Below are 26,860 nucleotides of genomic sequence, written 5' to 3'. Positions count from 1 at the left end.
TATGGGCTCCTTCTATCCTACCTCATCCTGACTTCTCTAACTGCATTGTCATCCATTCTCTCTCTGCTAGAATTATGTTCTCTGCATGGAATAATGTGAGGTCTTTCTTCTGTTCTCAAACAATCCCATCTCAACCGATTTACTTTTCAAGTTACCATCAATCTCCCTTTCTTTTTGCCTCTGAAGACCTGTAAAGTTTCTACTAGCCTTTTTCTGGGAAGGTTCCCTAAGCCTTCCTCTTCACTCTTCTTACATTTCCTGATTTACTGAAGGATCTGACAAAATCATTCTCCTCTCAAAAATCTCAAAATCATTCTCCTCTCAATCTCAGTCTTTTTCTGCTTTCCTAAATAATTTGAGTCTTAATCTTTTCCTTTCCCTATTAAGTTTTGGGCCCACCAGAATTTGTCCTGTGTCTTCCCCTCTTTCCTTCTTTACTGTAATTTTCAGCTTCCTTTTCTCTCCATAGAATAAGAATGTTCTGCCAACTCTCTTCAGGTTTGTCTCCCTTTCTTTTCACTTCCTCATCTTTTTCTTCAGCATCCTCCCTCAACATGAAATTTCTTTTTCCCTTTTCTGTTAACAGTTATATAACAGATAACAGTACAATGTGACACCAGGCAGAGGTATCCCAGCAGACTCCAAATGAGCTGAGTCAGTTCCTGGAAGCAGCGTAGCCCCGTTGGCACTGTATGCCATCTGTATCTCAGTAAACTGAATTGGCTCAGGTGGCATTCTGTTCCCTGCTGCTTCTGGTAGCATTCAGAGCTAGCTTTGATACCTGCCTAGAACTGGAGTGAAGGACAGTTAAATTGTATTGATCCTTATGTTTCTTCATTGTTATGCTTCCTAACTGCCAATCCAGAACCAGAAAGTACCATTTCAATAGTAATAGCAGGCAAAAGTACTTGCAGAGAGCTTTAAAATGCATTATACCTCCTCACTGAAAAGATTTTCTGTCACACAAGGACATGGCTAAACAGAGATACAAAGCTACTGTATGTCTCTGTGAAAAGCTGCTGTAATTCTTTGGGGTTTGTTTTTCTTTCAAACAGGGTATTACTACAAAAAGGGAATGTAAACCAAAAGGACACTTCAGGCTTTAAAAAAAGTGCTCAGGTAAATAGTCACCACAAATAGATCATAGTTTATATATAGTTCATATATTTCAGTAGAAGGATAATGTTTCATAAGCCTAATGTAAAATGTATTAATTTCCAGCAGTGACTTTTTCCAAAGTTGAAAAGATTTGTAATGATTTTAGTTCTTAGCTGAGCTAGTCCACAGTATAAACTAATATACACAAAGAACAGTTCAGAGAGAACTATGTTTGGGGTGAAAGGGGCAAGGCAGATGTGTATTTGTAGTTATTAATGGTTTATCTCTTTCTAAGAGCAAACAGCTTAGCACATTAGAGGGTTAGGACCAGATGTAATGGCTGTAATAACAATTGCTACATGGGCTGCATGATTTATCAATTAAATGAACAAGGCTGACTGAAAAAAGACCCCACTAATAGTAAAGAGAGCCTCAGCAAACACTGAACTATTGTTACAAAGTTGTGGGAGAGGCAGCTGGACAAACTAAACCTCTCACAGACCCAACATGCTGCTTTTAAATTGGCAAAGTAAAAATTACAGGAAAAGAGAAATTGCTTTCTCAGGGTTAAACAAGACAGAAGCATTTGTCACAGAGCTGTTTGAGGGGGGAAAAAGCGGACATGCAGACAACTACAGAGAGAGTTGCACTAGAGAACTTAGGCCTGACAAGATATTTATCAAGGAATTGGGCAAGGCAGATATATAGTGAGACTGGTTTTTAAATCCTTGTTTCTATAGCCGTAGTTTGTATTTTAGTTTACAAACATTGTCCAGTCATTCAAAGAGAAGAAAACAAAAAATCCAATCAGACCTGCTCGTTAAGAATGCTTGCTTCATGGAGAATGGAACCTGGAGCCTGGTCAAGTATGTGCAGATCAGCGTATAAGGGCTGATCACTAAAGAGAGATGCTTGGAGAGGAAACAGATCTATAACCGTCCTGTGGTAGCAAGAAAGTTGTTACAGGCATGTATAGGCAGAGGCTAGTGTTCCACAACCATCTCTGCCTTTCAGCCTTCCAAGGTGAACGGTATTGCTTGTAAAGTGTATAGGAAGACATTCTGTTAATATACTTCAGAAAGTACATAGCATTGTAGCACAATTAAACATGTAAGTAAGGAAAATTGAAAGGTAATTAAGTTAATTTATATCATTTTTCCACTAACATTTTGTCAAGGGTGATGGTGAGCCTATGCAGTTTATATATTTTGAATTGTATTTAAAAAGCTATTAATGTGTTTGACTTGCAGGATTAAATTTTAGATGAAGAAAAGATGCTGAAGAGGTTTGGAGTGGTACTACTAGCCTGCTTCTTTTCAGAGTGTGCTTAAAGCTTCCAGCTTCAAGCAGAAAGAGGGAAGATGTATTCTTTGTTGTCTCTGAACTGCTGGCAAGAGAAGAAGTTACAGATAAGTGCTGCTGACTTATTCCACTTGCAGACTTTGCAGGACTCAAAGTAAATCAAGGCCTGAACTTTAAACATAAGTAGAGGATATTTTTCAATATAGCTAATACAAATTTTTAAAGTGTAATGTATTTCTAATATAATTAGTAGTTATACCAGGATTGCAACTTTTGTTTCTCTTCTTTCTACTGCATCATACTAATAATTGCTTCAATCAGTTGGTGGTATGTCCAAGATGTCTTTTTTGGCAGTGGTTTGAGACTTCTTTGCTGGTGCTCGTTATCCCTAACAGATGGGAGAGATGGCTGTGATACTAGAAAGAGAATTCTTTACGCCAGTTTTGCATAGGAAGTCCAAGGAATAACCTTAGTGCAGAAAACAAAGCTTGGAATGAATGTTTTTGCCAAAAGAAGTTTGCTAATAATTATTTCGACTCTTTGCTTTTTATGTTGGCAGTAGAGAAAGATTTAGAGTTCATGATTCAGAAATCATCAGTCATGAAAACAAGTAATACCTTGTTGCTGATGAAGCCTGGTTATGTTTGTATAACCAGACACTGTCAGTCTTCTAAGCAATTCTGTTAAGTTCTTATGTGTTTTCTGTCCTAGAGAGATTAAAAATGTTTGCCAGTACCATATAAGAAAATCCAGTTTAAGCTAACTGCAGTAATGAGGCATATATTTTTCCAGTTGATTTATGAAATACACATTTCTTTTTTAATGAGGAACTCTGCAATGACAGCTCATTAGTATTTTGTAGGTGTTTACTGTTGTCTTTCAGAGGGTTAGGAATTCATCTCAGGTGTTTAATATATGTAATGTTTAATGAAAATGGATTCAGACTGCAAAATTCAGATACTTGATCTGAGTTTATTCAGAAGCCATTTGCATCTCCTGAGTGCCAGCTGATGGGAATGATTGCATATACTTTGATATGGGAGATATTATCTTTTCTGTCCTTCCATCTGTTTTGTCTCCATAAAGAATTAAAAAATATGTCTACCATAAAAGTCTCTTTTTAGTGTTGTGTGCCTTGCACCAGCTGACTCCCGCATTCCATGTTAGTACCAGCCCACTGTGAAATACTGCAGTTAAAATGGTGCTTTGTGCTATGCATCACTTTCTGTGGTTTTATTAGTATATGCGTTGGTATGTGTGTAACTGTTGAGATGCTTTGATATGAAAATGTTAATTGTAAATTAATAGGATTAGTTACATTTTTATTTGCGGTATATAAATATTAAATGATGATAACTGATAAATTGAGTGGATTAGTACTAATGGAAATGTTAAAACAGTAAATCCAGGTAGAAAGGATGAGGTTTCTGTATTGCCAAAAAGAGATTCTTATTTATTCCTTGGAGGATTTAAGAAATGTCACAATACTTTATAAAGGTAGTTTACAAGAGCCTTAAAAGGAAATATACTTGTGCAGGTATGTTAAATGATATTAGAGACTTTTTGTGAAATAAGATAGTAATGCACATGTTAGATTTTGCAAATGTGGATAAGCATCAGAATATTTCAGTGTGTTGTGTTAGACTGCACTCTGTCACACCTCTCATTTACAGCCTTTTCTTTTCCTGTATAGTATTTGGTGTTCAGAGATTTTACTCATTCAAAACAATTCTGTTTACAGAGTGTCTCTATAGACTGATCGTCAGTGGATCTATGTAATACTAAATTCATGGCAACCTACACTAATACTCATCTCATCACTCTGTTTTGGTTTAGACTGGTCATTTGTTTCTGTGGGCAGAGCATAGCAAGTTTCTCTGGTTCTCTTGAGCATGCTCCCAGACTTAAAGTAGTTGTTAGGGATTCAGGAGCCTTCTCCTTCACTGGTGTTGTGAGCTAAGGCTTTCTAAGTCTCCTCCTGTTCAAGAAAAATGCAATTGAAAAGTAAGGAACAAATGTTGACATTAGAATTTGTGTAACCACAGAAATTATAAAATAGTCGGGTGTTACAGTATTTAGCCATTGCATCCCGTCCAACTTCACTTCTTTTTTAAGTGCTTTCAGGCTGTGCAGCCTCTCTCCATGCTTCTGAAGCCTTGTTGTCTTGCAGGCTGGTCAGTCCTGCTATCTACTCAGAGCAGCTCCTTCCTTTAAAATATAGTTTCTGTCTCCTGCCTATTACCTACCTGGAAACTCTTGTCCTACCTGCTTCCATTAATCTGAGGGCTACTTAGGAAAACATTTTAAGGAGATGGTTCAGCTGTGATGACCTGATTAATTGAGTGCTCTGTTAATGACTTTTCTATGTTGATCTGTCCTGTCTATGTCATTCGTTTTCCTGGTTTATGTTTTCTGGAATGCAATTCACTGTATTCAAGACATAATAAAAGAGGGGTTTTATAATTGACAAAGATGTATATTTTTCTGCCAGTTTGTTTGTAAGTCATGTCATTGCTGTGACTCACTGAATTGGTTGATTTGCATGCAATGAATTAAAGACAAATGGCTAAACCAGTTGCTACCTTGAAGTATGTGTTCTATCCCCTGTCAGAAGAGTGCTGTTTTTGCAGCAAGACTGGGTAACTTCCATGTGGAACAGCTCATATACTGCCATAATTTACAGTCAATTTCCAGCTGCTGTGCTACAGTTAACTGGTACAGATGTTTGTAAAAGCTTAGTATGGACTGGCAGTTCAGGAATTCTTTTGTGCATGGTTCCACCACACCTGCTTCAGGGGACAATAACCTTCAGAAGAAGGTGGGACTGCTTGGGATAGTAACAAATTACGCCATCTAAATATGCCTGAATTTGAGTCAACCCCAGGAAGTTTATGCTGCTTCTAAGGAAGTTAACAGCAATGTGTGTGCGTTTTGCTGTGTCCTTTAGAATTCTGTCCAGTAAGAATTTCTCTGTGCTTTATAAGCATGTTATCTACTATTAGTGTGTTATCTCGATTTGTAACTACAAAGTTCCAAGACTTTAGGCACCCAAACTTGTTAATACAACTAAGTCACAAGAATTTTCATTGAATCGTTTTAATGCATCTCAGCCAGTTAGATGTATATAGGATCCTTTTCATTCCATCGAATGTCAGCCCTCTGTGAAACCATCTCAAACAGATGCTTATTAAATGTTTGCTTTCTGAATAGTTTTTAAAAAAAAGAGAGAGAGGAAGAAGGGAAAATCCAATTCCAGAAACCTGCCAGCATCAGAAAACACCCTATTCCTTCCCTGTCTCTGTTACAATAAAGAGAATCTAGGATTTAGGTAACTATACTGAATGTACTGGTGGATCTACCGTATGATGACATGGATAATCCCTGACTCATATCTGTGAGACTTCATCAGTTAGAATCTTAAATTCTACCCAGAGTTTGATAGGTAGATTAGGCCAACCTTGTACGCCACAAATTTACTTGCTTTCAGTGATACGGGCTGCCTCTGTCATTGTGGCCACATTTAACGCGGTACCAAGGCTCGCTCTTAATAGAGAAATAACTAGCAAATAATGAACTTAATCTCTTTTAGAGGGTTTTTCCTTTCCTATTTGGAAAGTTTGGCAGCTTATGTTACAATTTCTGGGTTAGTAACAACAATAGAGATGAATGGAACTTTGTAAATGAAACTTGGTAGAACTTATGACAAGATTTTAAATTATATCTGACTGGCATAGTACAAAACAGATCCTTCTCTTCCATCGATCCTAAGCCACCTCCCATGCCCTCATAACTCCTCCAATGTTTTTTGGGTATGAAAACAAACAATTATGATCTGTACTTCTCTCTTCCAGTGCAACGATCATTAGAAAACCTTTGAATTAAAAGGAAACTATTAGGATTGGTCTTCAATAATCTTTTTAAAACCTGCATATATATAGCTCCAGTGGGGTTTTTTGTTTTCTCTGTGATTCCTATATGTAAGAAGCCAAGCTGCTGTCCCTGCTTATTATAAGAAACATGCCTTTACTCAGTACAATTTAATGCAGTATTTTTATTTATGATGCATTGGTATTCCTTCCCTTCAAATATTGCATGAACTGTCTCCTTTTCATAGCCCCACACTAACTACTAGAAAGAAAATTAACTCTATCCCAGCTAAACCCAGCACACTAGCAAGACCTAAGAGCTGATAAAGGGCATGTTCATTGTTGCTGTTAGAAGTTGCTTTGTTTCTTCCTGTAATTCCACCCTGACTTGGCAATGCAGTCTCACAGTTATAATTTCATTTGACTTGTAAATCAATCTGTGTAGCATGCAAAGCAACCACAAATGCAAAGTAAATGAGAACTATGTAACTTAAAAAGCATTTTATATGACACATTCCAAGGCTGTACTTTTAAGTATTCGTGTGCTTTGTTCCTTCCATGAGGAAGCAGTGAAATATGCAGAATTGTAACACAAATAAATACGCAAAGACACAGGAAAAAGGAAGGAATAGAGTGAGAACATTTATGCATGTTAATGAAGAACTGTGGGATTCAAGAAGAATCTGATCTTAGCTTTGCAGCTAGCTGTGTGAAGAATATAGTAGAAAACCTTGATTTTTCAGACTTTTTTTTAGAGGAAAAACATGTTTAAAGTACTATATATGGTTGTTTTTAGAAACACTGTGTCTGATAGTATTGAAAAAAAAAAAGCCATTAACAGATGACAGGACATGAGAAAAGCAGAAAAAGCATAGTATCATCTCTACTAAATGTGTATTTGTAACTTTTTTCTGTTGTTATATTATACAGAAATGTATAATTACATTGTTATATAGAAAAAAATTCTTTACAAAATACAAGCTATTGAAATGCATAGTGATGAATGCTTAATATCTTTCCCTAATGAAAAGTCAGAGGGAGCTTACTGCTCAGAGGATCTTAACTTACTCCTAGCATACAGCTGTTCTTTTGCTGTGTTAAGCATCGAAAATATGCCTTTTGTCTAATAACAGGAATAAGGATCTGCATCTTCTTTTCCCTTTTGGCATGGACTTACAGTGTGACATGGGTAAGTTGCTTTCCCTCTGTATCTTACTTTTCCAACTAAGCAAGGAATGTGAAGAATGTTGTATTATCATAAAGTATTTAATGTTGCATTTGAATGATGCGTACTTCGGGTATTAAATTATATCCATTATTCCATTAATATTGTGTTGGGAAACTTTTTTAAGGATGACTTCATTCCTTAGAAATATTTGATATGTACCAATGTTTAGCATTTGATTATATGAAAAATAAATATTCTTAAGTGTCCTTTCCCAAATTCAGATCCCATGATTTCTCTTTTTGAAGCAAAAATTCTAAGCACAGTTAGGTATGATGTTTAGAGGAGAGTTCCATTATTTTCATCTTTTCCATTAACATTGCAAGACCTTCTGATTTAAATACTTTTTAACATTTTCTGTCATCTCTCACTTAAAATGTGAATACCTCACCATCGTCACTTAACTTCTCTCAGCTCTGTGTTGTTTTAAACTCAGTTCTTGTTATGAGGATGATTGTTTTGGTAGTGACAAAGAGCTAAGTACCTTTAGTCAAAAGTACTTACACCCTACAACAGATCTGTCCAGACTTCTTTGGGGTTGCAGAGAGGATCAGCGATGTGGTACGCTGTCGAAACGAGTCTTGCCACTCTGAGTTCATATGATTGTGTCAGTACGTATGACTGGGCGTCTGGATGTGAAAAAGTGCGCAAGGAGGTGTTCAAACACATAATGAGCCTGGACAAGTCTACTAATTTAGGGCTTAGATACAGAATTTTTAATAAGTCAAATGAAGAGAGGATATTTTTATGCTGCAGTTATTTCACCAAAATCCTATCCTTGAGATAGCTTTAAGAGAGAGCTTTGTCTCTTAAGCTTTTCTGCTATTCTTCTGCCCTTGGGCACTGCAGAACATCCCAACCTGCCTATGACTCAGGCCAAACATCCGGCTGTTATTTTAACTCAGCCCTCTGTCGAGCTCTTCATGCTTTGGTTACGTCTGTTAAAAGCTCCTTTCTGCATAGTATCTTCCACACAATTAAAAACCCTCATTCAGGTTCCTACTACCTCACAGCTGGAGCATTGCTCCTGCTCTGTGGCCTGAAAATGCAGACCTATGAAATTAATGGGACCTGCTGAACCAAAGGGACAAAGCCCCAGTCTCCACACATCTGTCTCCTAGGCCATGACCTAATACCTCTCTGTGGTTCTGTGCCCAGCACTGGTGCCCAAAGAACTAGCATGGGAACACGAGTGTTCCTTTGCATACTGGAGACACGTAGTGTCTTGTCTTTCTTATGCTGAGTCCTACTCACTCTTACTTAATTCAGATTTATCAGTGGATCTATCAGCATGTGATTTGAAATCAGCTTGTGTAAGCTTACTAGATTCCTCTATGAAACAGTGCAATTACATTTCAACATTGCTTTACAGTGTAGATGTGAGTAACATTTTGATAAGCCAACATAACGTTTGAGAAATGTGGACCTTCTCCGTGTAAATAAGCAGGCAAACTCTCTGACACCTTCCTGCTGTATTTTATGCAGTCATCTCCTAGAAGTACTGGGATGTTTTGTTTATTTCTGTGTGCCTACATGAACTGTGAGTGGTTATAGGAGAAAAAGAAAAGGGCAGTACAGAGTTGTGATTCAAGACCAAAAGCAAGTTTAAATCTTAATGCAGCAGCTCTTCTCTTTGTAACTTTAGCTTCTGTTTCTTTCAAAAAGACTTAGCAGGATGCAGTGAATAAAATATGGCCACCCGTCTTCTTCATTAAAGATAGGAGAATAAGCATAACAGGAGAGGTACAAAATACCAGTTCTGAAAGCTCTTCTGAGGTGTCTCCTTCTGGCTAAGGTGGAACCCAAAGCCAAGTTAAAATATTCTTTGTTGATTTTCACTGAGCAATGAGGGATTGATATGCTATGAATAATCTGACTGGCTGCTTTGACTTTTGGAGGAGTTCTGTAGTAGTCCAGGGATAGAATAGCCACTTTCTTTCTTGGGTTGAATGGTAAAAGCTATCAGTGCTGTGGGCAGCTCAAAACAGAGAATTTGGTATTCTTAGAAGTTTTATTCTGAGCTGGGTTTGTCACTCATCCGGCCATCTGAGAAGTGCAGATCAGCTTGACAGGTTCAAAGATTCTAGTTCTAATGCAGACTACAGGGACTTAAATACATATATGTTATGCTAGAATATATTTGCCTAGGTGTCAGTTTGAGTTCTCGTCAGCACATGAACGTGCACATGAGTTCTCGTCAGCACATGAACAGCAAATGCAATTAAATTACATTTAAATTGCAAAGTCACCTATGAACTTGAGATATTTCTAACATGCCAACATTTAAAATTGTAGTCATTTATATTTAGATTTGGGAGTGTTTCTTTAGCATCTTAACTACTACTTTGAGACCTGATTTTAGACACACCCATTTAAAAATGTTGGCTTTGATTTCTCATTGTTTAATTTGCAAAAGGATATGTGTTTTAAAAGTGCTTTAAAATCTTAGGTTCAGAGAACTTATATAATTATTAATCATTTAATTTGTTATTCATTTAAAATGCATTATTTAATAGTAAATCACCTTTTCCTATTCTGTTGTGTACCGGTTAGTTTGCTGCCTGTACTTCATCCATCTTGGAAGCCGGAGAACAACCCCTATGCCTACAGTTAAGCCTCTTTACAAATACATAATTGGGTTGAGGATGAAGACAGAAAACTCAGGATGAAAGTGCTAAGTACCACTGCCAAACAAGATTTTGTTTCTTCTCTTTATCCAAATTTAGATTGAAAACTGTAGGTAGAGGGGAAAGTATTTCCATTCACTCTGCTGCTAGCTGAGATGTATCCTACCAAAGTTTCACACAACTCTCAGAGAGGTTCACTTTTAAACATTAGTGTTAAGAATTTCTTTCCTGTTTTTCTTTAGTAAAGAACCCTTTTCTCTGTACTTTTTAAAAACAGTGTGAGATGTTTTAGTAGTCTAATACAATGTATCTACAGAATGATGGTACCGATAGTATATCTGTGTTGTCTAGTGTCTTACCAATACTTTTACCAGGTAATAGTAAGGGATACCATCCTATTTAGAAGTGTCTGATGCGGAGACAATATTTCATTTTTTCCTGAAAAGGAACGTAAATTATGTACAAATTAAGCCCTGCCCTTTTTTGGCTCCTAGCCCAGCCACCAGCTACAAAGGAGCAGGAACAGCAAAAGGGCCTGAGCACACCTGAACATCTCTGTTTGTCTGAGAGTACCTGATGCCCTTGTGTTACTAACTGTCCAGCAAAGAGAAGTCTCTTCATCTTACTTGGACAGGAAGGACTGGGAGAACGCTGACATCCAGGATTCTACAAAGGGTATTTACTATTTCTTTAGCTATTTTTAAAACCCTGAAATATTTGACTCTAACTTTTCATCGGAAGTAATTTCTGCATTTCTAATATTTGAAATGACAGTAGGGGAGCTAAAAGCAACTCACGCCGCATGCACTGCATAAGATGTAACTATGCTTATCATGCAGAATACATTAATAAATCAGAATAGCTCCTATAAATTTAGAGAAACAAGAAAGTTACTGATTCTGGAAATAAGTATTTTCTTACAGGAAATTGTTTACATTCAAAATTTGATAATAATTTTCTACTTCCATGAAGCAGATTAATATATTAATGCCATTAGTGCATTTTAAGAAAGAGTTTTATAGCAAAATCTTCAAACTTTTTGATACAACCTCCAACTTACTTAGAATATAAGGAGATATTAATGACAAGTATTCAAATATATGCCATTTTTCAAATATGTCTTTTTATGGCATATGTGACAAGCTTGACCTTAGTTCTCCTTACAGTGTATTAAAAGGTGCTTTTTCACAGAAGACAAGGCAAAAGAATTTTATATGGCTTAAAACTACTGTGTAGCATAATCTAGAGATGCAAATTTAAATTTCCTTGATTGAACAGGAGAAGCATACTTGTTTTAGTTTTATGATATTAGTTCTAATTTAAATTTTGTTTGGAAATGTGGATTATTTTTCATTTTTGAAATGTCAGGATGTTTTTCAACATAAGGAGCTCGTATTTTCCACTGTGTTAAGCCACTCAGTTCTTTGAATTTAGTGAGCTGACATTGGTGTTAAAACAGTATAACAGCATGGAGAATCTGGTATTTACTTCCTTGTGTCTGAAATCTAAAAAACAACATATAAAATAATTTTTTATAATTTTGTTTGTGGCATTTTTCTTAACTAGGCAATGGAAAAAATAGTCCGTAACTTTGTGTACTGTGGGCTGCATTTTCTGTTGCTTTTCTAGTATTTTTTTGTCACCCTGCAAGTGATGCAGCTGCCAGTTACCAGTCATGCCCAGTTTCTGCATAATCTCTGCTGAACCCTGGTGTAAACGACTGAGAGTAAACTATAACTATCTATGCCCAGCTGGTGGAAGATGATGTACTCTTATGCTTGGGAACATTACTATGAGGACCCACTCCAGCTATGAGAAAACCATAATAATCTGCAGGAATTGGGTCTATATTCCTATATTAGACTGGCAGGCACACAGTTTGGCTCCCACTTTACAGTAACTTAATTCAGATGTATTTATTCTAGATTTCTATTTGGGGACACAAGAGCCTAGATCCTAATGTGCAAATGCCACGCAAGGAAACAGGACAATAGGGGCTGTCTATGTGGGAAAATTAACTGGACTCATTTCTCGGAGTATATTGTGATCTGGAATACCAGTTATTTTAATTGCAGAATATGAGTAAATTTCTGAAGAGAAGTGATTATTGTAGAGTAAACTCATTTTTAATACAGACCAAAGCGTACAGATGGGTAACTCCTGTGGAATTGTTTATCACAGAATTATATTCTATCAGTTTTCCCAAGTAGATGAACCCACGGGGCAGATGGCTTATCCCTCTGTTCCTTGTCAGTTAAGCTATATATAAATGCCCTAATGAGAACAATATGGACAAAAGTTAGTAAGAACTGGACAGAAAAATAAAATTTATATAGTGTGTAACCAGAAAAGTTTAAAATGGTAACCAATTGGTATCATTACTGAAGAACTGTGACCCAAAGGTGAAATAAAGTGGATTTTAAAAGCAGAATAAATCCTTTCTTATATTCCTTATCTAATTTTTTTCCTGATTAGTAGGCTAACATCTATTTGGCATTAATATATCAGAAGTCAGTGAGTTTTCAAGGATAAAATGTTTCATACACCAAGCATTCAAAATGTAATCATACCTGTTAAGGTTAGGTAATTATAATGTCTCTAAAATCCTGTAATTTCTCTTCATTTCTATATAACATGAAACTTGTGGGTATGAGGAAAAGACTAAATCTTGGAATATAAAGGTATTCAGACTCATTACTCATTGTACCTAGAAATACCATCACCAGAATTATGACTTTATACATTTTAAATGTGTTAAGGTAATAAAAATATATAAATAAAAATAATATAGTCACAAAAGGAGCATTGTAACATGAAATTTACTGAAATTACCCAGATCTCGGAGTATTATGCAGGAATTTTCAAGGGAACTTCTATCTTGCAGTCGTGATGCAAGAAGGATCTACAGAAGAGCTCCACAGCAGCCAACCATGTGAGAGCAAACTAAATGAGCATGCTGGGCCACGGGTTAACAGAAGCAGAAAGACAATGGTGACAGGAGGTGGAGGCTACCTGGGATACAATCTGGGATGTGCTCTTGTTAGGTCAGGAATTGCTGTTGTTCTGTTTGATGTACGGAAACCTAAATGGGAAATTCCAAAAGGAGCAGATTTTTTCAAGGTATGTTGAAATTACATATTTAACAGCAGTGAAATAAATCTGTACTACTTTTATGCACATTAGCAAGGCTTCCTCTTAAGGATTTTTGATAAAAGCATTTACTGAAAAGCCTTTAAGAGCGATAAGAAGTCATGGTAAACTGTCCTCGCATGCATAACTGATTAAGAGATAGCAAACAGGAGTCCAAGTGGTCAGTTCTCTCAATGTCACCAGTGAAGTTCTGAAGGGTCCTGTCTTGGAAGTGCCATTCAACACATTTGTAGCTCACCTAGGTGAAGGAGTGATCAATGAAGTGACAAAGTTTACTGCTCAGGGAAATTATTTGGAGTAAAAAGGTGAGAGCAAGACAGGGCAATAAGGCGGTCACAAATGTAGAATGACTGCTGTGCAGAGACTGACTGAGGAAACTAGGACTTCCCAGTCTGGGAAAGAGATGACTTGGGAGTGGGAGAGCTCTACAAACTGAGTGGCATGGAGACGGATGGGGATTGACTGTTCACTGTCCTTTCCAGTATAAGAAGGAAGGGCCATCAGGTGAAATGAGGAGGAGTCAGTTCAATACAAACAAAAAGAGGTTGTTTTTTCATGCAGTGGGTAAAAGGTGTGTACAAAACCCCACCAAAAATTTACTTCCATTTGAGATTATGAAATAGGTAAGGTAAATTAGGCTCAAGAAATCTTCTGAATGAAAAGTACTTGGAGACTGGAAGAGTATTCTGGGGGAAAGTGTCACATATGCTTGCCCTGTTCCTCCTCTTCCCAGGGCACCCATTTATAAGCACTGATTCCTTTTGATTCTTAACAATTCAAGGAACTTATTATGTCTGCAAAAGAGGGGGAACGAAAGAGACCTCAAATATTTAACAGCTTACAGCCATCTGTGGAGGGACAGCATCCCCCACTACTCCCTGATGTGGGGAGCACCAACTCCTTACAGCTGCTTCACCCCCCTAGGTTTGGGGGTCTGGGAGCACAGGGGAGCCCTAGCACTTCCTGCACGCTCCTGTCACCTTGCACAAGTTCTAGCTAGACATAGGGTATCATTCAGCTGATCTTGTCTGAGCTTTTAGTGTAAGAACTCTTTGACACCACCACTAGAACTAGAAAGTTGATGGCAAAGCTGAAAGTGATCACAGGATCTTTGTCCCAGGGGCTGTCAAGGTGAGGCCAGATTTTCTCTTTCTAGCTACATCACCATGTGGGACAGGCAGAAAGGGAGACAAAAGGGGACGCATGATACTGCTCTCTGCACGGCTGTGTAGTGGGCAGAATACCAGGCTAAGCAGACCTTTAGTCTGACCCAGGATGGTTGTTCTTATGTTCAATTTCATAAACAGCTTTTACAGAATATGGAAGAGAGATAAAGTATTATTGAGGAACCATTCAAAAACCATGAGCTTGATTTGTTAACGATATAAATCCACATAATTTGATTTAAATTGGTGGATTGATGGCAATTTACATAATTTAAAGGAGACTCAAGAGATCTGACAAATGATCTTCTGAGAACACTTTTTTTACAATTCAGTTTAAAAAGAATATTACAAAGTATAGGTGAATTATCTAGAAAATGGAACTATGGACTCCTAGTAAATAAAGTAATAAGTCACTTCAGAGATCTGAGCCTTGATCAGTGATTTGGAGATTGCTAATATTGTTTATACTGGTTAGCTATTTTAGCATTTGACTGAAGGTAGGAAATGTAAGTCAGCCATACTTGTGAAATACTTTGGCAACCTCAGAAGAAAAAAGCTGAGGTTAAAGACTGATTAGATTACCTCTTAATATTACCAGCCAGCCTTTTTTTGTGATTATTCTGTAAATTTCATTACAGTAAATTAAATAATATCTAATATTTTGAAATATCATAATTCTGAAAAGAAAGGTATTATATTTTTATTGACATGTATGTGGAGTATTATTCATATAGTGTTACCTGGTATACAAAAATGAAATCTAATATTCTAAGCACAGCATAGCATTTGACACTAGATATAGTGTGTGTGTATTTAATACAGTACAGTGTCCAGTACTACATAGCATTTCATATAATCTGATTATAATACACTAATGTGTACTAATATAATATTAAATGCATATAGTGTGTACTCTTTTGTTTTAATCTTGTACAAAACTGTAATTAAATTTATCATGCAGTGCACCTAAAATAAAGCTTAGATGAGCAAAGCGACATTTGTCCAGATTGCACAAGTCCGATCTTAAGGTGCTAACAGAAAAGGGGTTCTCTTATTTGGTGATTCCATGGCAAACAGCTGAACCCTTCCTGCTGTGATTTATTGTCCTTGGAGCTTGATTCTCCAGCCCTCAAGCATATGCTGCTCCCATTCAAGTCAAACAAGTTTTGCCAGCCTGCAGGCTGCAGGACGACGTGTGAAAATACGCATTATAATTGAAGCCAACAAGAGTCATATTTGTTTTGCAACAAAATACTGACAAAATTCTTAGTCATGGATTCTTCTCCACATTTATAATGTTTTATTTAATGCTAGTTAAGTACTGTGAAAAATAGATCAGAATTACTTTAGATTTTCATTAATAGCCATAGTTAATACTAATTCTATAGAGAATGTAAGGAGCTCTACCAGTCAAAAATCCATTCTTTTCTCATTTTACAGGGTGATGTGAGGGATTATGATGCAGTGTTCGAAGCATGTGAAGGGGTTGACTGTGTTTTTCATGTGGCTGCATGTGGAATGTCAGGATTAGAACAAGCAAGTACAATTTTCGTAATGTTTTCTTTCTGTATTCTTGTGAAAGCAAACATTTGTCTGCATGTAGCAAAGAATGTAATTATATGATATTTATGTCAGACAGAAGATGGTTATAAAGGTCAAGTCATCCACACAGGCAACAAGGGAGGTATTCCTTAAATAATAAATGTTAGAGCATAAAACTGATGTACTACACAAAATACTCTAGAAAAATTAGATCACAGATTTAAGATCTTGGATAAGAAGGCATATGCTTTTTCTCTAATCTGAAGAAGTATGACAATATTGATCTAGAGCTAATGATGCATTTTCTTCTTGTGAACTCATAGTCATGAGGAAACAGACCAGCAACTCAGTATGGTTATGCTAAATAACAGTCATATTCACAGAGGGTGTTATCAAAAAACTCATGAAAATACTAATTTATTTCTAGGAACAGGACAGATTGCCACTGGAACAAGAATTTGTGAAAGCTTTCAGGGAGCATAACCCCTGCCTGTAATTCCCTTTTCCATATCATGGATTATCTGGGATGTGACAAAAAATTAAAGCATTATAATTTCCTTTCAGATGCATTTTATGTTTCATTTTTCAACTTTATTTATTCATACACTGAACAAGACAATAAAAATGAGAACTGCTAGGAGTCACTGTATGCCAGAAGGACAGAGAACTGTAACACATACATCACAAAAAGGCCACAGCTGTTCTAGATCTGGCAATTGTAACAATTGTATTGTGGATGTGACTTATTCAATTAATTAGATATTGTGCAAACTCTATTTCTAGCTTCAAAAGAAAGACCATATTGAATCCATAAATGTCGGAGGCACAAAAATAATAATTGATGGTATGTACCTAGATTTTCTTTCTTTGTGTCTGATTCAAACCATTAATTAAAAAACCTTCTAATTGGATGTTTCCTGTGTTGATTTGGCAGTAAAATGAGGCTCTTCTCTCCCTCCTTTCAGAGCATGATGTAAAGCTAGGTGTGTGGGTCCCATTAAAACTGGTAGATTTGCCACTGGTTTGAATTGGGGATAGGTTTTCCACCTTGACTTCATTCCTTGGCAGACCAACGTAAACTCTCCTCCATGTACTGGTTATTTTTTCCCTTTATGTAATGGAGAAGTGTTATCCTCTTTCCTCATAGAAATAACATGAGAGATATTGTACTCTTTGTTGTGTTGTAAACATTTGGTGACGGGAGCCATAGATGTGCTAAGTATATTTAGCTATTATTTTATCATGTTAATATAGAAAATCTTCTATCCTTTCTGTTCATCTGTCTAAATGTGATCCCTTTTTATTACATATTGATTTTTAACTACTGTCTCTGGATAATGCTAGTAGATTTATTTCTGTATATTCAATTCCAGAAAGAACATTTCAAAGTGTATTTGAAATACCAAAGCTACTTTCTCTTTGCTTTTCCCTCAAAAACCAAATGGCAAAAAAAGCAAAAAGCAAAATGGAAAAAGCAGTTTTAATTTAATTTTCATGCTGCCTGTGGGTTATTACTGAAAAAAGCAGGAATAATTAGAGTGAAATGGTCGGCAAGTAAAACACTAAATGAGTTAGAGGGAAGAGGTTGCCACATATTCCCTTCTTCTTACCCCAACCTCTGAACCCACAGAAACATGTCATGTCAAATTTCCATAGGCTCCCAACAAAGCAAGAGTCTGGGAGGAGCATGAACCTGTTAATCTACATTTTAATAATAGATTTTATTATTGTATTTTGTTCTAAATATTTACAACAGTAATTACCTTAATTATTTTCAAAATGAGCTAATGAGCCAACTGGACTGACTGCTCTGTCAATTCTAGAAATTCCTGACTTGGAATATTAATTCACTTAAACTTTAGAATCATTGTTAAATCAAAAGGAAATTTACGTTATTCAAGTTTGCAATGACATACATGCAGCAGAATTTAGACATACTATCTTAACACCCAACTGGAATCCATAACTAAGACTTTGTTTTGTAAATAATATTAATTTCATTTGTATTTAAGGTACTACTGGTTACACGGTAACAGCGTATGTTTCCTACTACCATGTCAGTTGTCACTTATGAACAGATTGACACAAATGCAGTTTTGTCACCCACCAGAGACGGCTAGCACATTTTCTTAAATGACTTTACTTATCTGCACAGGCATCCATGAAACTGTGGTGCAAGAAGCAGTACTGCTTACTGCTCACCGCTGAAACAAGGGCAAAAGTAATGGTCCGCAGGCAGGCTGTCCCCTACAGAAAGAAGCAGGGAGTTTTCAGTGCTATTTGATCCCAAGAAATGTTCATACTCATCTCCTTTTATTCAGTTTGTAAAATGAACATGTTTTAAGAAATGTTTGTGAAGTAAAGGAGGAATTTTCCCCCCCTGCCAATATAATTCGTTTATCCAGCTGATGACTACAGTCCAGTGGTGATATGATAGCTGCAGGTACCTAATCATAAAATGTTTGGTGACTACAATATGTAATATTTACATAGCAGGTATTTGGGATGAAAAATTCCAGCTGAATGAAATAGAATATTATGTTAAATGATAAGTTAATATTAAAATTAAAAGATTACTTTTTCTATAAACATGTTTGTTTTCAAAAAGAGAAGCTGCCAGTTCATATGTTGTTTCTCACTCTATGTTTGTTTTAAAATAATTTATTTTGTATACCGTTGTAGTCTGCAAACAAAGAAATATCCCTAGGCTGATATATACCAGTACAGTGAATGTGGTATTTGGAGGGAATCCTATTGAAGAAGGAGATGAAGAAACTGTGCCATATTTTCCACTGGAAAAGGTACTTTGTTCATGTGATAGCGTGGCATTTATTGTGCTCTAAAGGATAGATTATGCGAAGGCTGTTCTGAGAGCAGAAGCTGTTTTACTATAGATCACATCAAATTCTATGAAATTATTTTTCATTAATAAAAATTGACCCATGATCAATGAAGAAATACTCAAATCATAATGGCTTTAATCTGCTATAACTAGACAGATTTGAGATTATAAAATACCTAAAAATGACTAAGAAAAGTGGAATATGACATTTAACAAGAATATTTTAAGAGGAAGGGCTTTCAGGGGACCATCTGCTATGTAAATACTGAATATGATGGCCCCTGTGAACTTTTGCATTGAAGAATATTGTTAAATATCAAATTCTACATCTTTATTCACACCCATTTTTGTTTCTTTGAAGTTCCCAAACCTTGCTTTCTTGCTCAGGCCAGGTGGTAGTTACAGTCACCTCAGCACTGCTCTGAAATACCATTTCTTTCTTTGCTGTGATCATTTAGGAAATATTTTCTAGCTGAAATCTGAAGCTCAATGCATTCTGGCCACTCTTCCCATTTGTTCTTTCCTGGTCCCAGCATGCTGCCTGCAGTTAAAAGCTATAATTTTAGAATGTACATCCTGTATCCAGGAATCCTAAATAGGACTGACTACTACTCTGTTAGTGCTGCCTGAGATAGATACTTAGTTGGATACGTCAGTTTGTGCACAGCCTGCACAGCACCTCAGACTTCTGAGAAGGCATTTCAGGAATTGGCAATTAGTTGCATGTGTCTGAGCCGTAATCATAAGTTTTCTCTAATGGTGATCATGTAATAGCAAGCAGCAGAGGTAGGTGGGGCATTGGAGGGAGGTGGAGCAGGTGGATTAAGCCACCTGAGGGGGTGAAAAATTTTCCATGGTGTGATTTATAGGTATATTTTTCAATATAAAGTATGGCAATAGAAAATTCAACAGATATATAAATAACCTCGTGTGGATAAGTAATCACTAAACCAGCATGTGCTAACTGTGTCCAAAATCCTGTTGTTTATACTTGGGTGCAATTTTTAAAGTTAATAGTAAAAGATACAGTGGGAGATAATTATTTATAACTTCCCAAATAGTTTCAGTAAGAAATGGAAACATTTTTAGGAAAGTCTGAATTTTTAATTTCATATTTAACTTACTGTTTTAAAAAAGTTCTTCCAATTCAGAATGGTTGTTTTTTCAAAATAAAATTATCTGACCCACCAGAACATTTGGCTTGATAGTAATTTTTTCAGTACATCCAGCACAAAAAGTAAGTTAAGTAAATACTAGTGGACTTAAATTCACTCTGAAGCTAAACTTGTGCAACTAAAATGTAAGTCTGATAAGTTTCTTTGTCATAAACAAAGTATATATTCACTATATCTTGTTATTTCTAGTTCAGTTTTACTCAGCTGGTGTCTACAAGCTGGCTAGATTTAAATGTTATCAGACATAAACAGTAAGTTTGCCTTTACAGATGCAATAATGTGATTAAAATGTTGATCATATTCTGCCTTTCTTTATAGCAATTTAATCATTATTCTAGAACAAAGGCAATTGCAGACCAAATGGTTCTTGCTGCTAATGGAACTTTACTCAAAGGTATATATAAAACATTTGGGGTTTTCCTGTCATTAGTAATGCTAATGGGTATTCCATCCTCTGGTTACTCATTTATCAATAAACAGCATACTTTAACTGAAATAAGGATTTTTTTGTTTGTTTCTACTCCTCCCTTTGGTGGATGATTAATTTTTTTATATGTATACCCAGACAGATATGAGATTATATGCAAACAATAGATGGGAGAATTCAGAAAATTTAACCTTACTTCTTCAAATCATCTTAAAATTTTACCAATTTTACAATAGATACAGTATTTGTGCTTTTATTCCCCATTCAGTCTATCACTTCGAACTTCTCTGATAATCCCAATCTCTAAGCACTGTCTGATAGGTCATTCTCATAATTCCCAAAGGCTTGCAGGTGTATGGCAAGAATAACTGCAGTTTCTTAAACAGATTGGCAATATCAGGGTCATGTTGACTTCTAAAGTCACACATGCATGAATAGCTGTGGCTAAAAATCTATCTGTACATGGCAAGGGAAATATTTATCTTTGCTTTTACATGCATATTTTTCTATTCCTACTGATTTCTCTCAACTGAAAAGCTGGCAAACATTAATTAGGTGGGGATTCAATTTTAGTGTCCTTGATTAACGATTGCGCAGATGCCTACCACCTGTTACACTTGCCCACATAAAAGGTGTAATCGTGCCTATTCTCAGGAGTCAGAGGAGTCTACTTACTGATTCACATGTAGAGCTTAAAGTACTCATTTTGATTTAAAATATGCTAACTCATTTGAAAGCCTCTGTTTAAGAGACCTCTTCCATTCCTTTGTGATGGCATTGAGCTGCACGCAAGCAAGGTGTCTAAATATAGCAAATTGAATTATATTCTTCCAGTATTGCATTTGTCTACAATGATGGACAAATATGTATGTTATAAACTTATATCGATAACAAATAGCAAAAGTCAGTCAAGCAGGAGGCTATCTACAGGAAAGTTTGATTTATCCTGTCCCTATTCAAACTCTTCTGTGGTCAGAGGGATTCAGTTTTTCAGGCTGCTAAGCCAGGGTCTTTCACTAGTATTGATTCAATTTTATACAGATATGAAAGCAAGTTACTAGGAAGCCAAATCATATAGAATGGTCAGACTGATCCTTCACTTTCACAGTGTAAAATTCAGACAATATGTCAGCCATATGTTGATATCAAAGCTATCTGAAAATCACATTTTGTTCTCTCTCCAAGGAGGTGATAGGCTCCATACTTGTGTGCTTCGTCCACCAGGCATATATGGACCAGAAGAGCAGCGCCACCTGCCACGAGTAGCCGTATGTGTTATGTAGTCAGCTCTGGAGGACACTACGAGTAGTTGTAAGGGCATAACACAAGTGGAAGTATCGTGATTACAGTTCTTAACAATTCCTCCAGGAAAACTGTTGTGAAAGCTTGGTGACAGGTCATATGATGCAAGATAACAAATAGCACAATATGAGCATTGCAGAAAGGGCAAGGATCAAGCTGTATTTTTAAGTGAAAAGAAAAAAATGCAAGGCTGAAATGCTGTAGTAGAAGAAATAGGTTTGTGTCCCTGATTGTTTAATGTAAATATTGTATTTTAAATATGCACTTCAATTTCAGCCAAACACTATAATGTCACTGTATTTTACTACTGCGTATCAGTGCAACAGTCCTTGATTTATAAAACCACCGACTAGTTGGTTTTTTTTCGTGACGCATTTCTTGTGCTGTAATTGTACACAAATACAGCAAATTCTAAGTATTCAGGCTGAGCCAAAATGGGTATATATACTGCATAATAAAGGAATAACGTAGTTATTTCATGTTTTCTGTTTCTACAGGTAAATATCCAGCGGAGACTATTTAACTTCAAGTTTGGGAATCACAAAGTTCAGATGAACTGGGTTCACATAGGAAATCTAGTACAAGCTCACTTACTAGCTGCTGAGGCTCTCACCTCTGATAAGGGTTATGTAGCTGTAAGTAAACAATATAAACACTGTGTCCTAGTAGCTTTAGCTCTCAAATAGGTTTAATTTTTGATGTTTTGAGATCAAAGGTTCTCCAAAAGGTTGTGTGCTAAATTCTCAAAAATGGTGTTTGGCTCCACAAGCACATGGACAGTGCAAATATAAATATATTCTACTAATATTTTGATGGTGGCTTTTTCTGTTTTGAAAATATATAATTTCCTGTTTGATTGGAGGAAATAGTGTTTTTAACCAGGTTAATATATTGACCATCATACAAATCTATATATTCTGTTATTCTTTTGAAAATAGATTCTGATTCTAGATGCATAACATTTAGAGCAACCATTCTGAGGCATTCCAGTTTAATTTTCAGGGTTGAAAATTCCAAAAAGAGATGTACAAAATTAACAGACAATTTTAAAAGGTTTTTGTTTTTCTTCTACTGGTCATAATTGCAACAACAATCTGAGGACTGTGAAGCATTACAGAACTGACAGTGTTGCAGCAGCTGCTACATTCACAGCTCCTGAAGGCTCCAGCTTCATATATATTGGTAGGAACATATAGACAACAGGTACAGATCCGTCTGAACATCTCTCCATGTGCTGTCAACTAGTTAAGTGCTTGAAAGCTATGGAGCTGTTTTAGAATTACATAATGCCCAAACTCCCAGGGTCTGCTTGGGTGCTCTGGTGTTCATAGTGTTCACAATTGGATAGAGTCCTCATCCAGAGCATAGCTGTCCAGGAAGTACTGCCTGCATGTTTACTTAGAAGGCTGGAAGAAGATAGACTGGAAGCCAAAAGTGGATTCAGACACTGTGACATGTCCCACAGAATATGTATACTGAATTTGTTTTAATCAGAAAATTAGCCAGAGTTGGAACTCGACCTCAAAAAGCTGTGTTTATTAAATGCTGTCAGTGTTGCCACCTCTGTTGGACTCATGAAGAAAATTCTGTCCCCTGCACATCATGAAGAACTTAATGCTCTGCTGGGTTACTACATGGTGAAATCAAGCTCTGATCCACATTACACCATGGTTAATCATGATTAGCTCTACTACCACCATGGGGTTGCCCAAAAGTATGCGACATGTTTGAGATCACAGTGAAGTCCAATTAAGTTAGTTTGTTGAGCTGATTTGTGTGCATTCACTGTATGTGTGCTGGCATGTTATTCACAAAATCAAGAAAGATAGGTAGGTATGAGAGAGAAAGAAAATGCCATCCTATGGCATTTTCTAATGTTTCTAATGTGTTTTTCTAATTGTTTTTCTCTGCTTCTTTAACAGAGTGGTCAGGCGTATTACATACATGATGGTGAAAACGTCATATTTTCTGAATGGATAGTCCCTTTAGTATGTATTGCACTCACATTTAGCTCTAATGCACTGTATGGGCCCTATTCATATCATTAACTAAAAGACCATACTAACTAAATGAAGTTCAGTGCACATTAAATACTGAAGTATTTAACATTAAAGTCAGTCTTGTTCTCCCTGCATATCCCAAAGTTCCACTGGCTTTAAGGGAAGTTTTGGATATGCATAACTGTGGAGCTTGGCCCTTCTTGTTTTGAGAGAATTTAGCTGAGAGGTATAGAACCTGCAACCAAACAGTAGTTATTTCTGTAAAGCAAGCTCACAGTGCATGAAAAGTTCTACTATGAGCATTTGGCAGGCCTTTTATAGCCATTGTTTATTTCTTTGTTCTGCCATCAACTGCAGCACAAAAGGGAAGGCCATTTAGAATCATATCTTAAAAGCTAAAAAGAGGCAACATTACATTTTCATAAATATCAGGCAGGGATTTTAGGAACATGCTACAGTTTTGATCCTGCAATGCCAACGCAGAAAAGACTTCCAAGAAAATGACTGCAGTAGAACAATGGGCCTGTATCTAAATGTAATTAAGTATTCTAGTCTCAGTCACTTACCCCTTGGCAATACCATTGTTTCCCCTTTACCATCCAGTTGCATTTGAAGGGTGGGAGGTGGACACCAAAGAATGAGTAGTGGGTTTCAATTGCATTTCTTACTACCAGTATTGGTAGGAAGATTAACTGGAAAAAAGTTTAGATACATGTTTTATCAATAGTCATTTTTCTATTTTCATGCTTCACTGACATCCTCAATTTGGTACAAATTCTCTGTTATTCTTTCCTTTTATTTCAAACCCCTTCTAGTTTGAAAAATTAGGCTACAGGAAACCATGGATACATATTCCTGTTCTTCTGGTTCATATAGCAGGTAAAAATAATAAAATACATACTTAATTATTGTGCTATTTATTTTTTAATTTTTTTTTTATTCCTATAAAGCTACGTAATGGTTTTATAAAATTCAGGGACCCGAACTGTAGGAATTATATAACTTAACATTATTCTAATTAATGTAACAATCCTTTATGCCATTTGGCATTAATTATACCAGATAAACTTTAAAGGCTATTCATAAACTGAGTCCATCATGTACTTTATAAATTAAACATTGCCTTCTACCACCTTAATTGCATCCTCTGATATCAGTAGGAATTCTAGGATGTGCAATTATCTCAGTTAATTGTTATCCAGCTGTCTCATGAAGTAACTTTCTGTTTCACAGCTGCTGTGATGGAATATCTGCACCTGATACTAAAACCAGTTTTTAGCTTTACACCTTTCTTGACAAGGAATGAGGTAAATATATAAAAAGATGGAATGTTTATGTATTTCTGACCAAAATTCTCATTAAGGACATGATACATCCTTTGGATGCAGACAGGGTTGTCTGCATTAGAGCTCTGTTTTTCTGCTCAGGGTGTAGTCCATTCAGGGCTTAGACAGTCATTTTGTAGCCTGATTTTTCCATGCCATCCTGGCCACCCCTTATAAAATCATCAGAAATTAAACCTTACTTGAAGATTAGATGATCCAGAGAAGCATCCTAGATGTGCAAGACAGAGTGACTGACATGGAGCTGGCACAAAGAGGAAAACAGGCACTACATCGTCATTTCCAGCGAGCTGTCCTATGCTGTGGAACTACTTGTTAAAGGAAGGTGTTCCAAGAGTACAGAGCAAGAGTCTCGGGTCAAAGTAGTAGCAGGTATCATAATACCAGGCTAGCCAATAATTAGGAAGTCCACTAAAAATAATTCTGGATTGGAATGAAAAGTCAAATTTTTTTGGGGGGGGGGGATCAAATCCAACCTTCTGGACAAAATCATTTTGATCTAACTTATGTTTTTGTACAGTATTATGATTTATAATATAAGCCAAAATGCTCTAACTAATCTATCATCTAGTGATCTAGTGTCTTACTGTATTGTAGCATTATAACATACATTAGCATTGTAACATACTAGGACACTGAAGGGACTGAATGGACCTCATTAAATTCTGCTGTAGCTTTTCAGTTATTCCACAATTTATCTATCTGTTTGTATACTTACTTCTACATTAGTTCTACACCTGAACCAGAAATCATAGAGTCTGTGCAACTGAAGCACTTCCACAGGCACCATGTGTTCAGAGACTCTCCAAAAGTGCGTGTTTTCTGCTCCTTAGATAGGCATTTCTGCAGAGTTGAGAGGCCACACCACTGTCCTCCAATACATTCATCCAGTTCCACTGTGCATTTCTCTGTATAGAAGAGCCAGTTTGAGGGAAGTGTTGATCCGTTGCGTGGGATTTCCTTAGTTCTTTATCTCACATTCATAAGTGAGAAATCAGTGTCATAAACTCCTCCTGCACCCAGTCCACAGAGCTTTGGCTCTTTACCTGTCAGCTACATGAACTCATTCTGTTAGCTCTGGACAGAATCCGTATACAAAAATGTATACACTTTTGCGTGTCTATCTTTATTCATGTTTTTAATTCCATTGTAATATCACTGCTTACATATTTTCATCCAAGTTCTAGAAAATCAGATATTAAAGTCACTTCCATAACTGTCCTTTTGGTTTTTAGGTCTGGAATGTTACTGTAACTCACACTTTCCGAATAGACAAGGCACGAAATCAACTTGGTTACAAACCCAAGAAATTCTCATTCGCTGATTCTGTGGATCATTATCTTAAAACAAGACCTACTTGCCAACAAGATCACACGTTCCTTAAAATGGTGTTTGCTTTTGGCATTTTGTTAAGTTTGATCATTCTTTCTTTCTTCTAAAATCGAGTAACTACCCACCTGTTCCAGAAACCTAGTTTTGTTTCTGCATATTAATGATCTGGTCATAGTACATTCCTCAGTCACTATGGACTTTATTATTCTTATTATTATGATGACATCGCTCTGATTTCATTTAAAAAAACAAAACAAAAAAACCACAAAAGTGAAAACACATGACACATCAGGAAATGTTCCCAAAGGACAATGCAGTGTCACAAAATCAAAGGAGTTCACCACTAATGGTTGCAGGAATAGTTTTATGGATCTTCATTAATTGATTGCTTCATGCTGAGAATTATTTTCTAAAAATGATAATTCAGGAGGGTAAGAAATTGGAAGAAGAGGAACCACCATAG

General features: G+C 36.4%; 2 protein-coding genes across 2 annotated transcripts in view; both read left to right on the top strand.

The window, feature by feature from the left end:
* Positions 1-3,120, top strand: part of VWA3A (von Willebrand factor A domain containing 3A) — a 35,019-nt gene extending 31,899 nt beyond the window's left edge. The window contains exons 32-33 of the mRNA XM_072878386.1: positions 1,056-1,119; positions 3,112-3,120. Coding sequence (XP_072734487.1) covers positions 1,056-1,119; positions 3,112-3,120 — 73 coding nt within the window. The remainder of the gene's footprint in view (positions 1-1,055; positions 1,120-3,111) is intronic.
* Positions 3,121-7,439: 4,319 nt separating this feature from the next.
* LOC140659173 (putative short-chain dehydrogenase/reductase family 42E member 2) lies at positions 7,440-26,512 on the top strand. The gene is made up of 14 exons (XM_072878474.1): positions 7,440-7,455; positions 10,045-10,100; positions 10,613-10,793; positions 13,003-13,238; positions 15,875-15,970; positions 16,760-16,820; positions 18,659-18,777; positions 20,312-20,387; positions 21,606-21,688; positions 22,220-22,357; positions 23,645-23,710; positions 24,538-24,601; positions 24,956-25,029; positions 26,301-26,512. Exons 4-14 carry the CDS (start codon positions 13,008-13,010, stop codon positions 26,502-26,504), a joined length of 1,212 nt encoding a protein of 403 aa, XP_072734575.1. The 5' UTR covers positions 7,440-7,455; positions 10,045-10,100; positions 10,613-10,793; positions 13,003-13,007; the 3' UTR covers positions 26,505-26,512.
* Positions 26,513-26,860: the final 348 nt, after the last annotated feature.

This window comes from Ciconia boyciana, chromosome 13 (assembly GCF_034638445.1).
Source record: "Ciconia boyciana chromosome 13, ASM3463844v1, whole genome shotgun sequence".
NCBI classification, from domain to species: Eukaryota; Metazoa; Chordata; class Aves; order Ciconiiformes; family Ciconiidae; genus Ciconia; species Ciconia boyciana.
Note: the sequence above shows the minus strand (reverse complement) of the source record. Positions and strands in the feature narration are given on the sequence as shown.

Bases quoted from the DNA above. Each gene is read 5' to 3' on its own strand.
- LOC140659173 (XM_072878474.1), top strand. From the start codon at position 13,008: ATGCAAGAAGGATCTACAGAAGAGCTCCACAGCAGCCAACCATGTGAG. The intron at 20,388-21,605 runs GTATATATAAAA...TCTCTCTCCAAG, and splicing joins TAATGGAACTTTACTCAAAG to GAGGTGATAGGCTCCATACT. The intron at 24,602-24,955 runs GTAAAAATAATA...TCTGTTTCACAG, and splicing joins TCTTCTGGTTCATATAGCAG to CTGCTGTGATGGAATATCTG.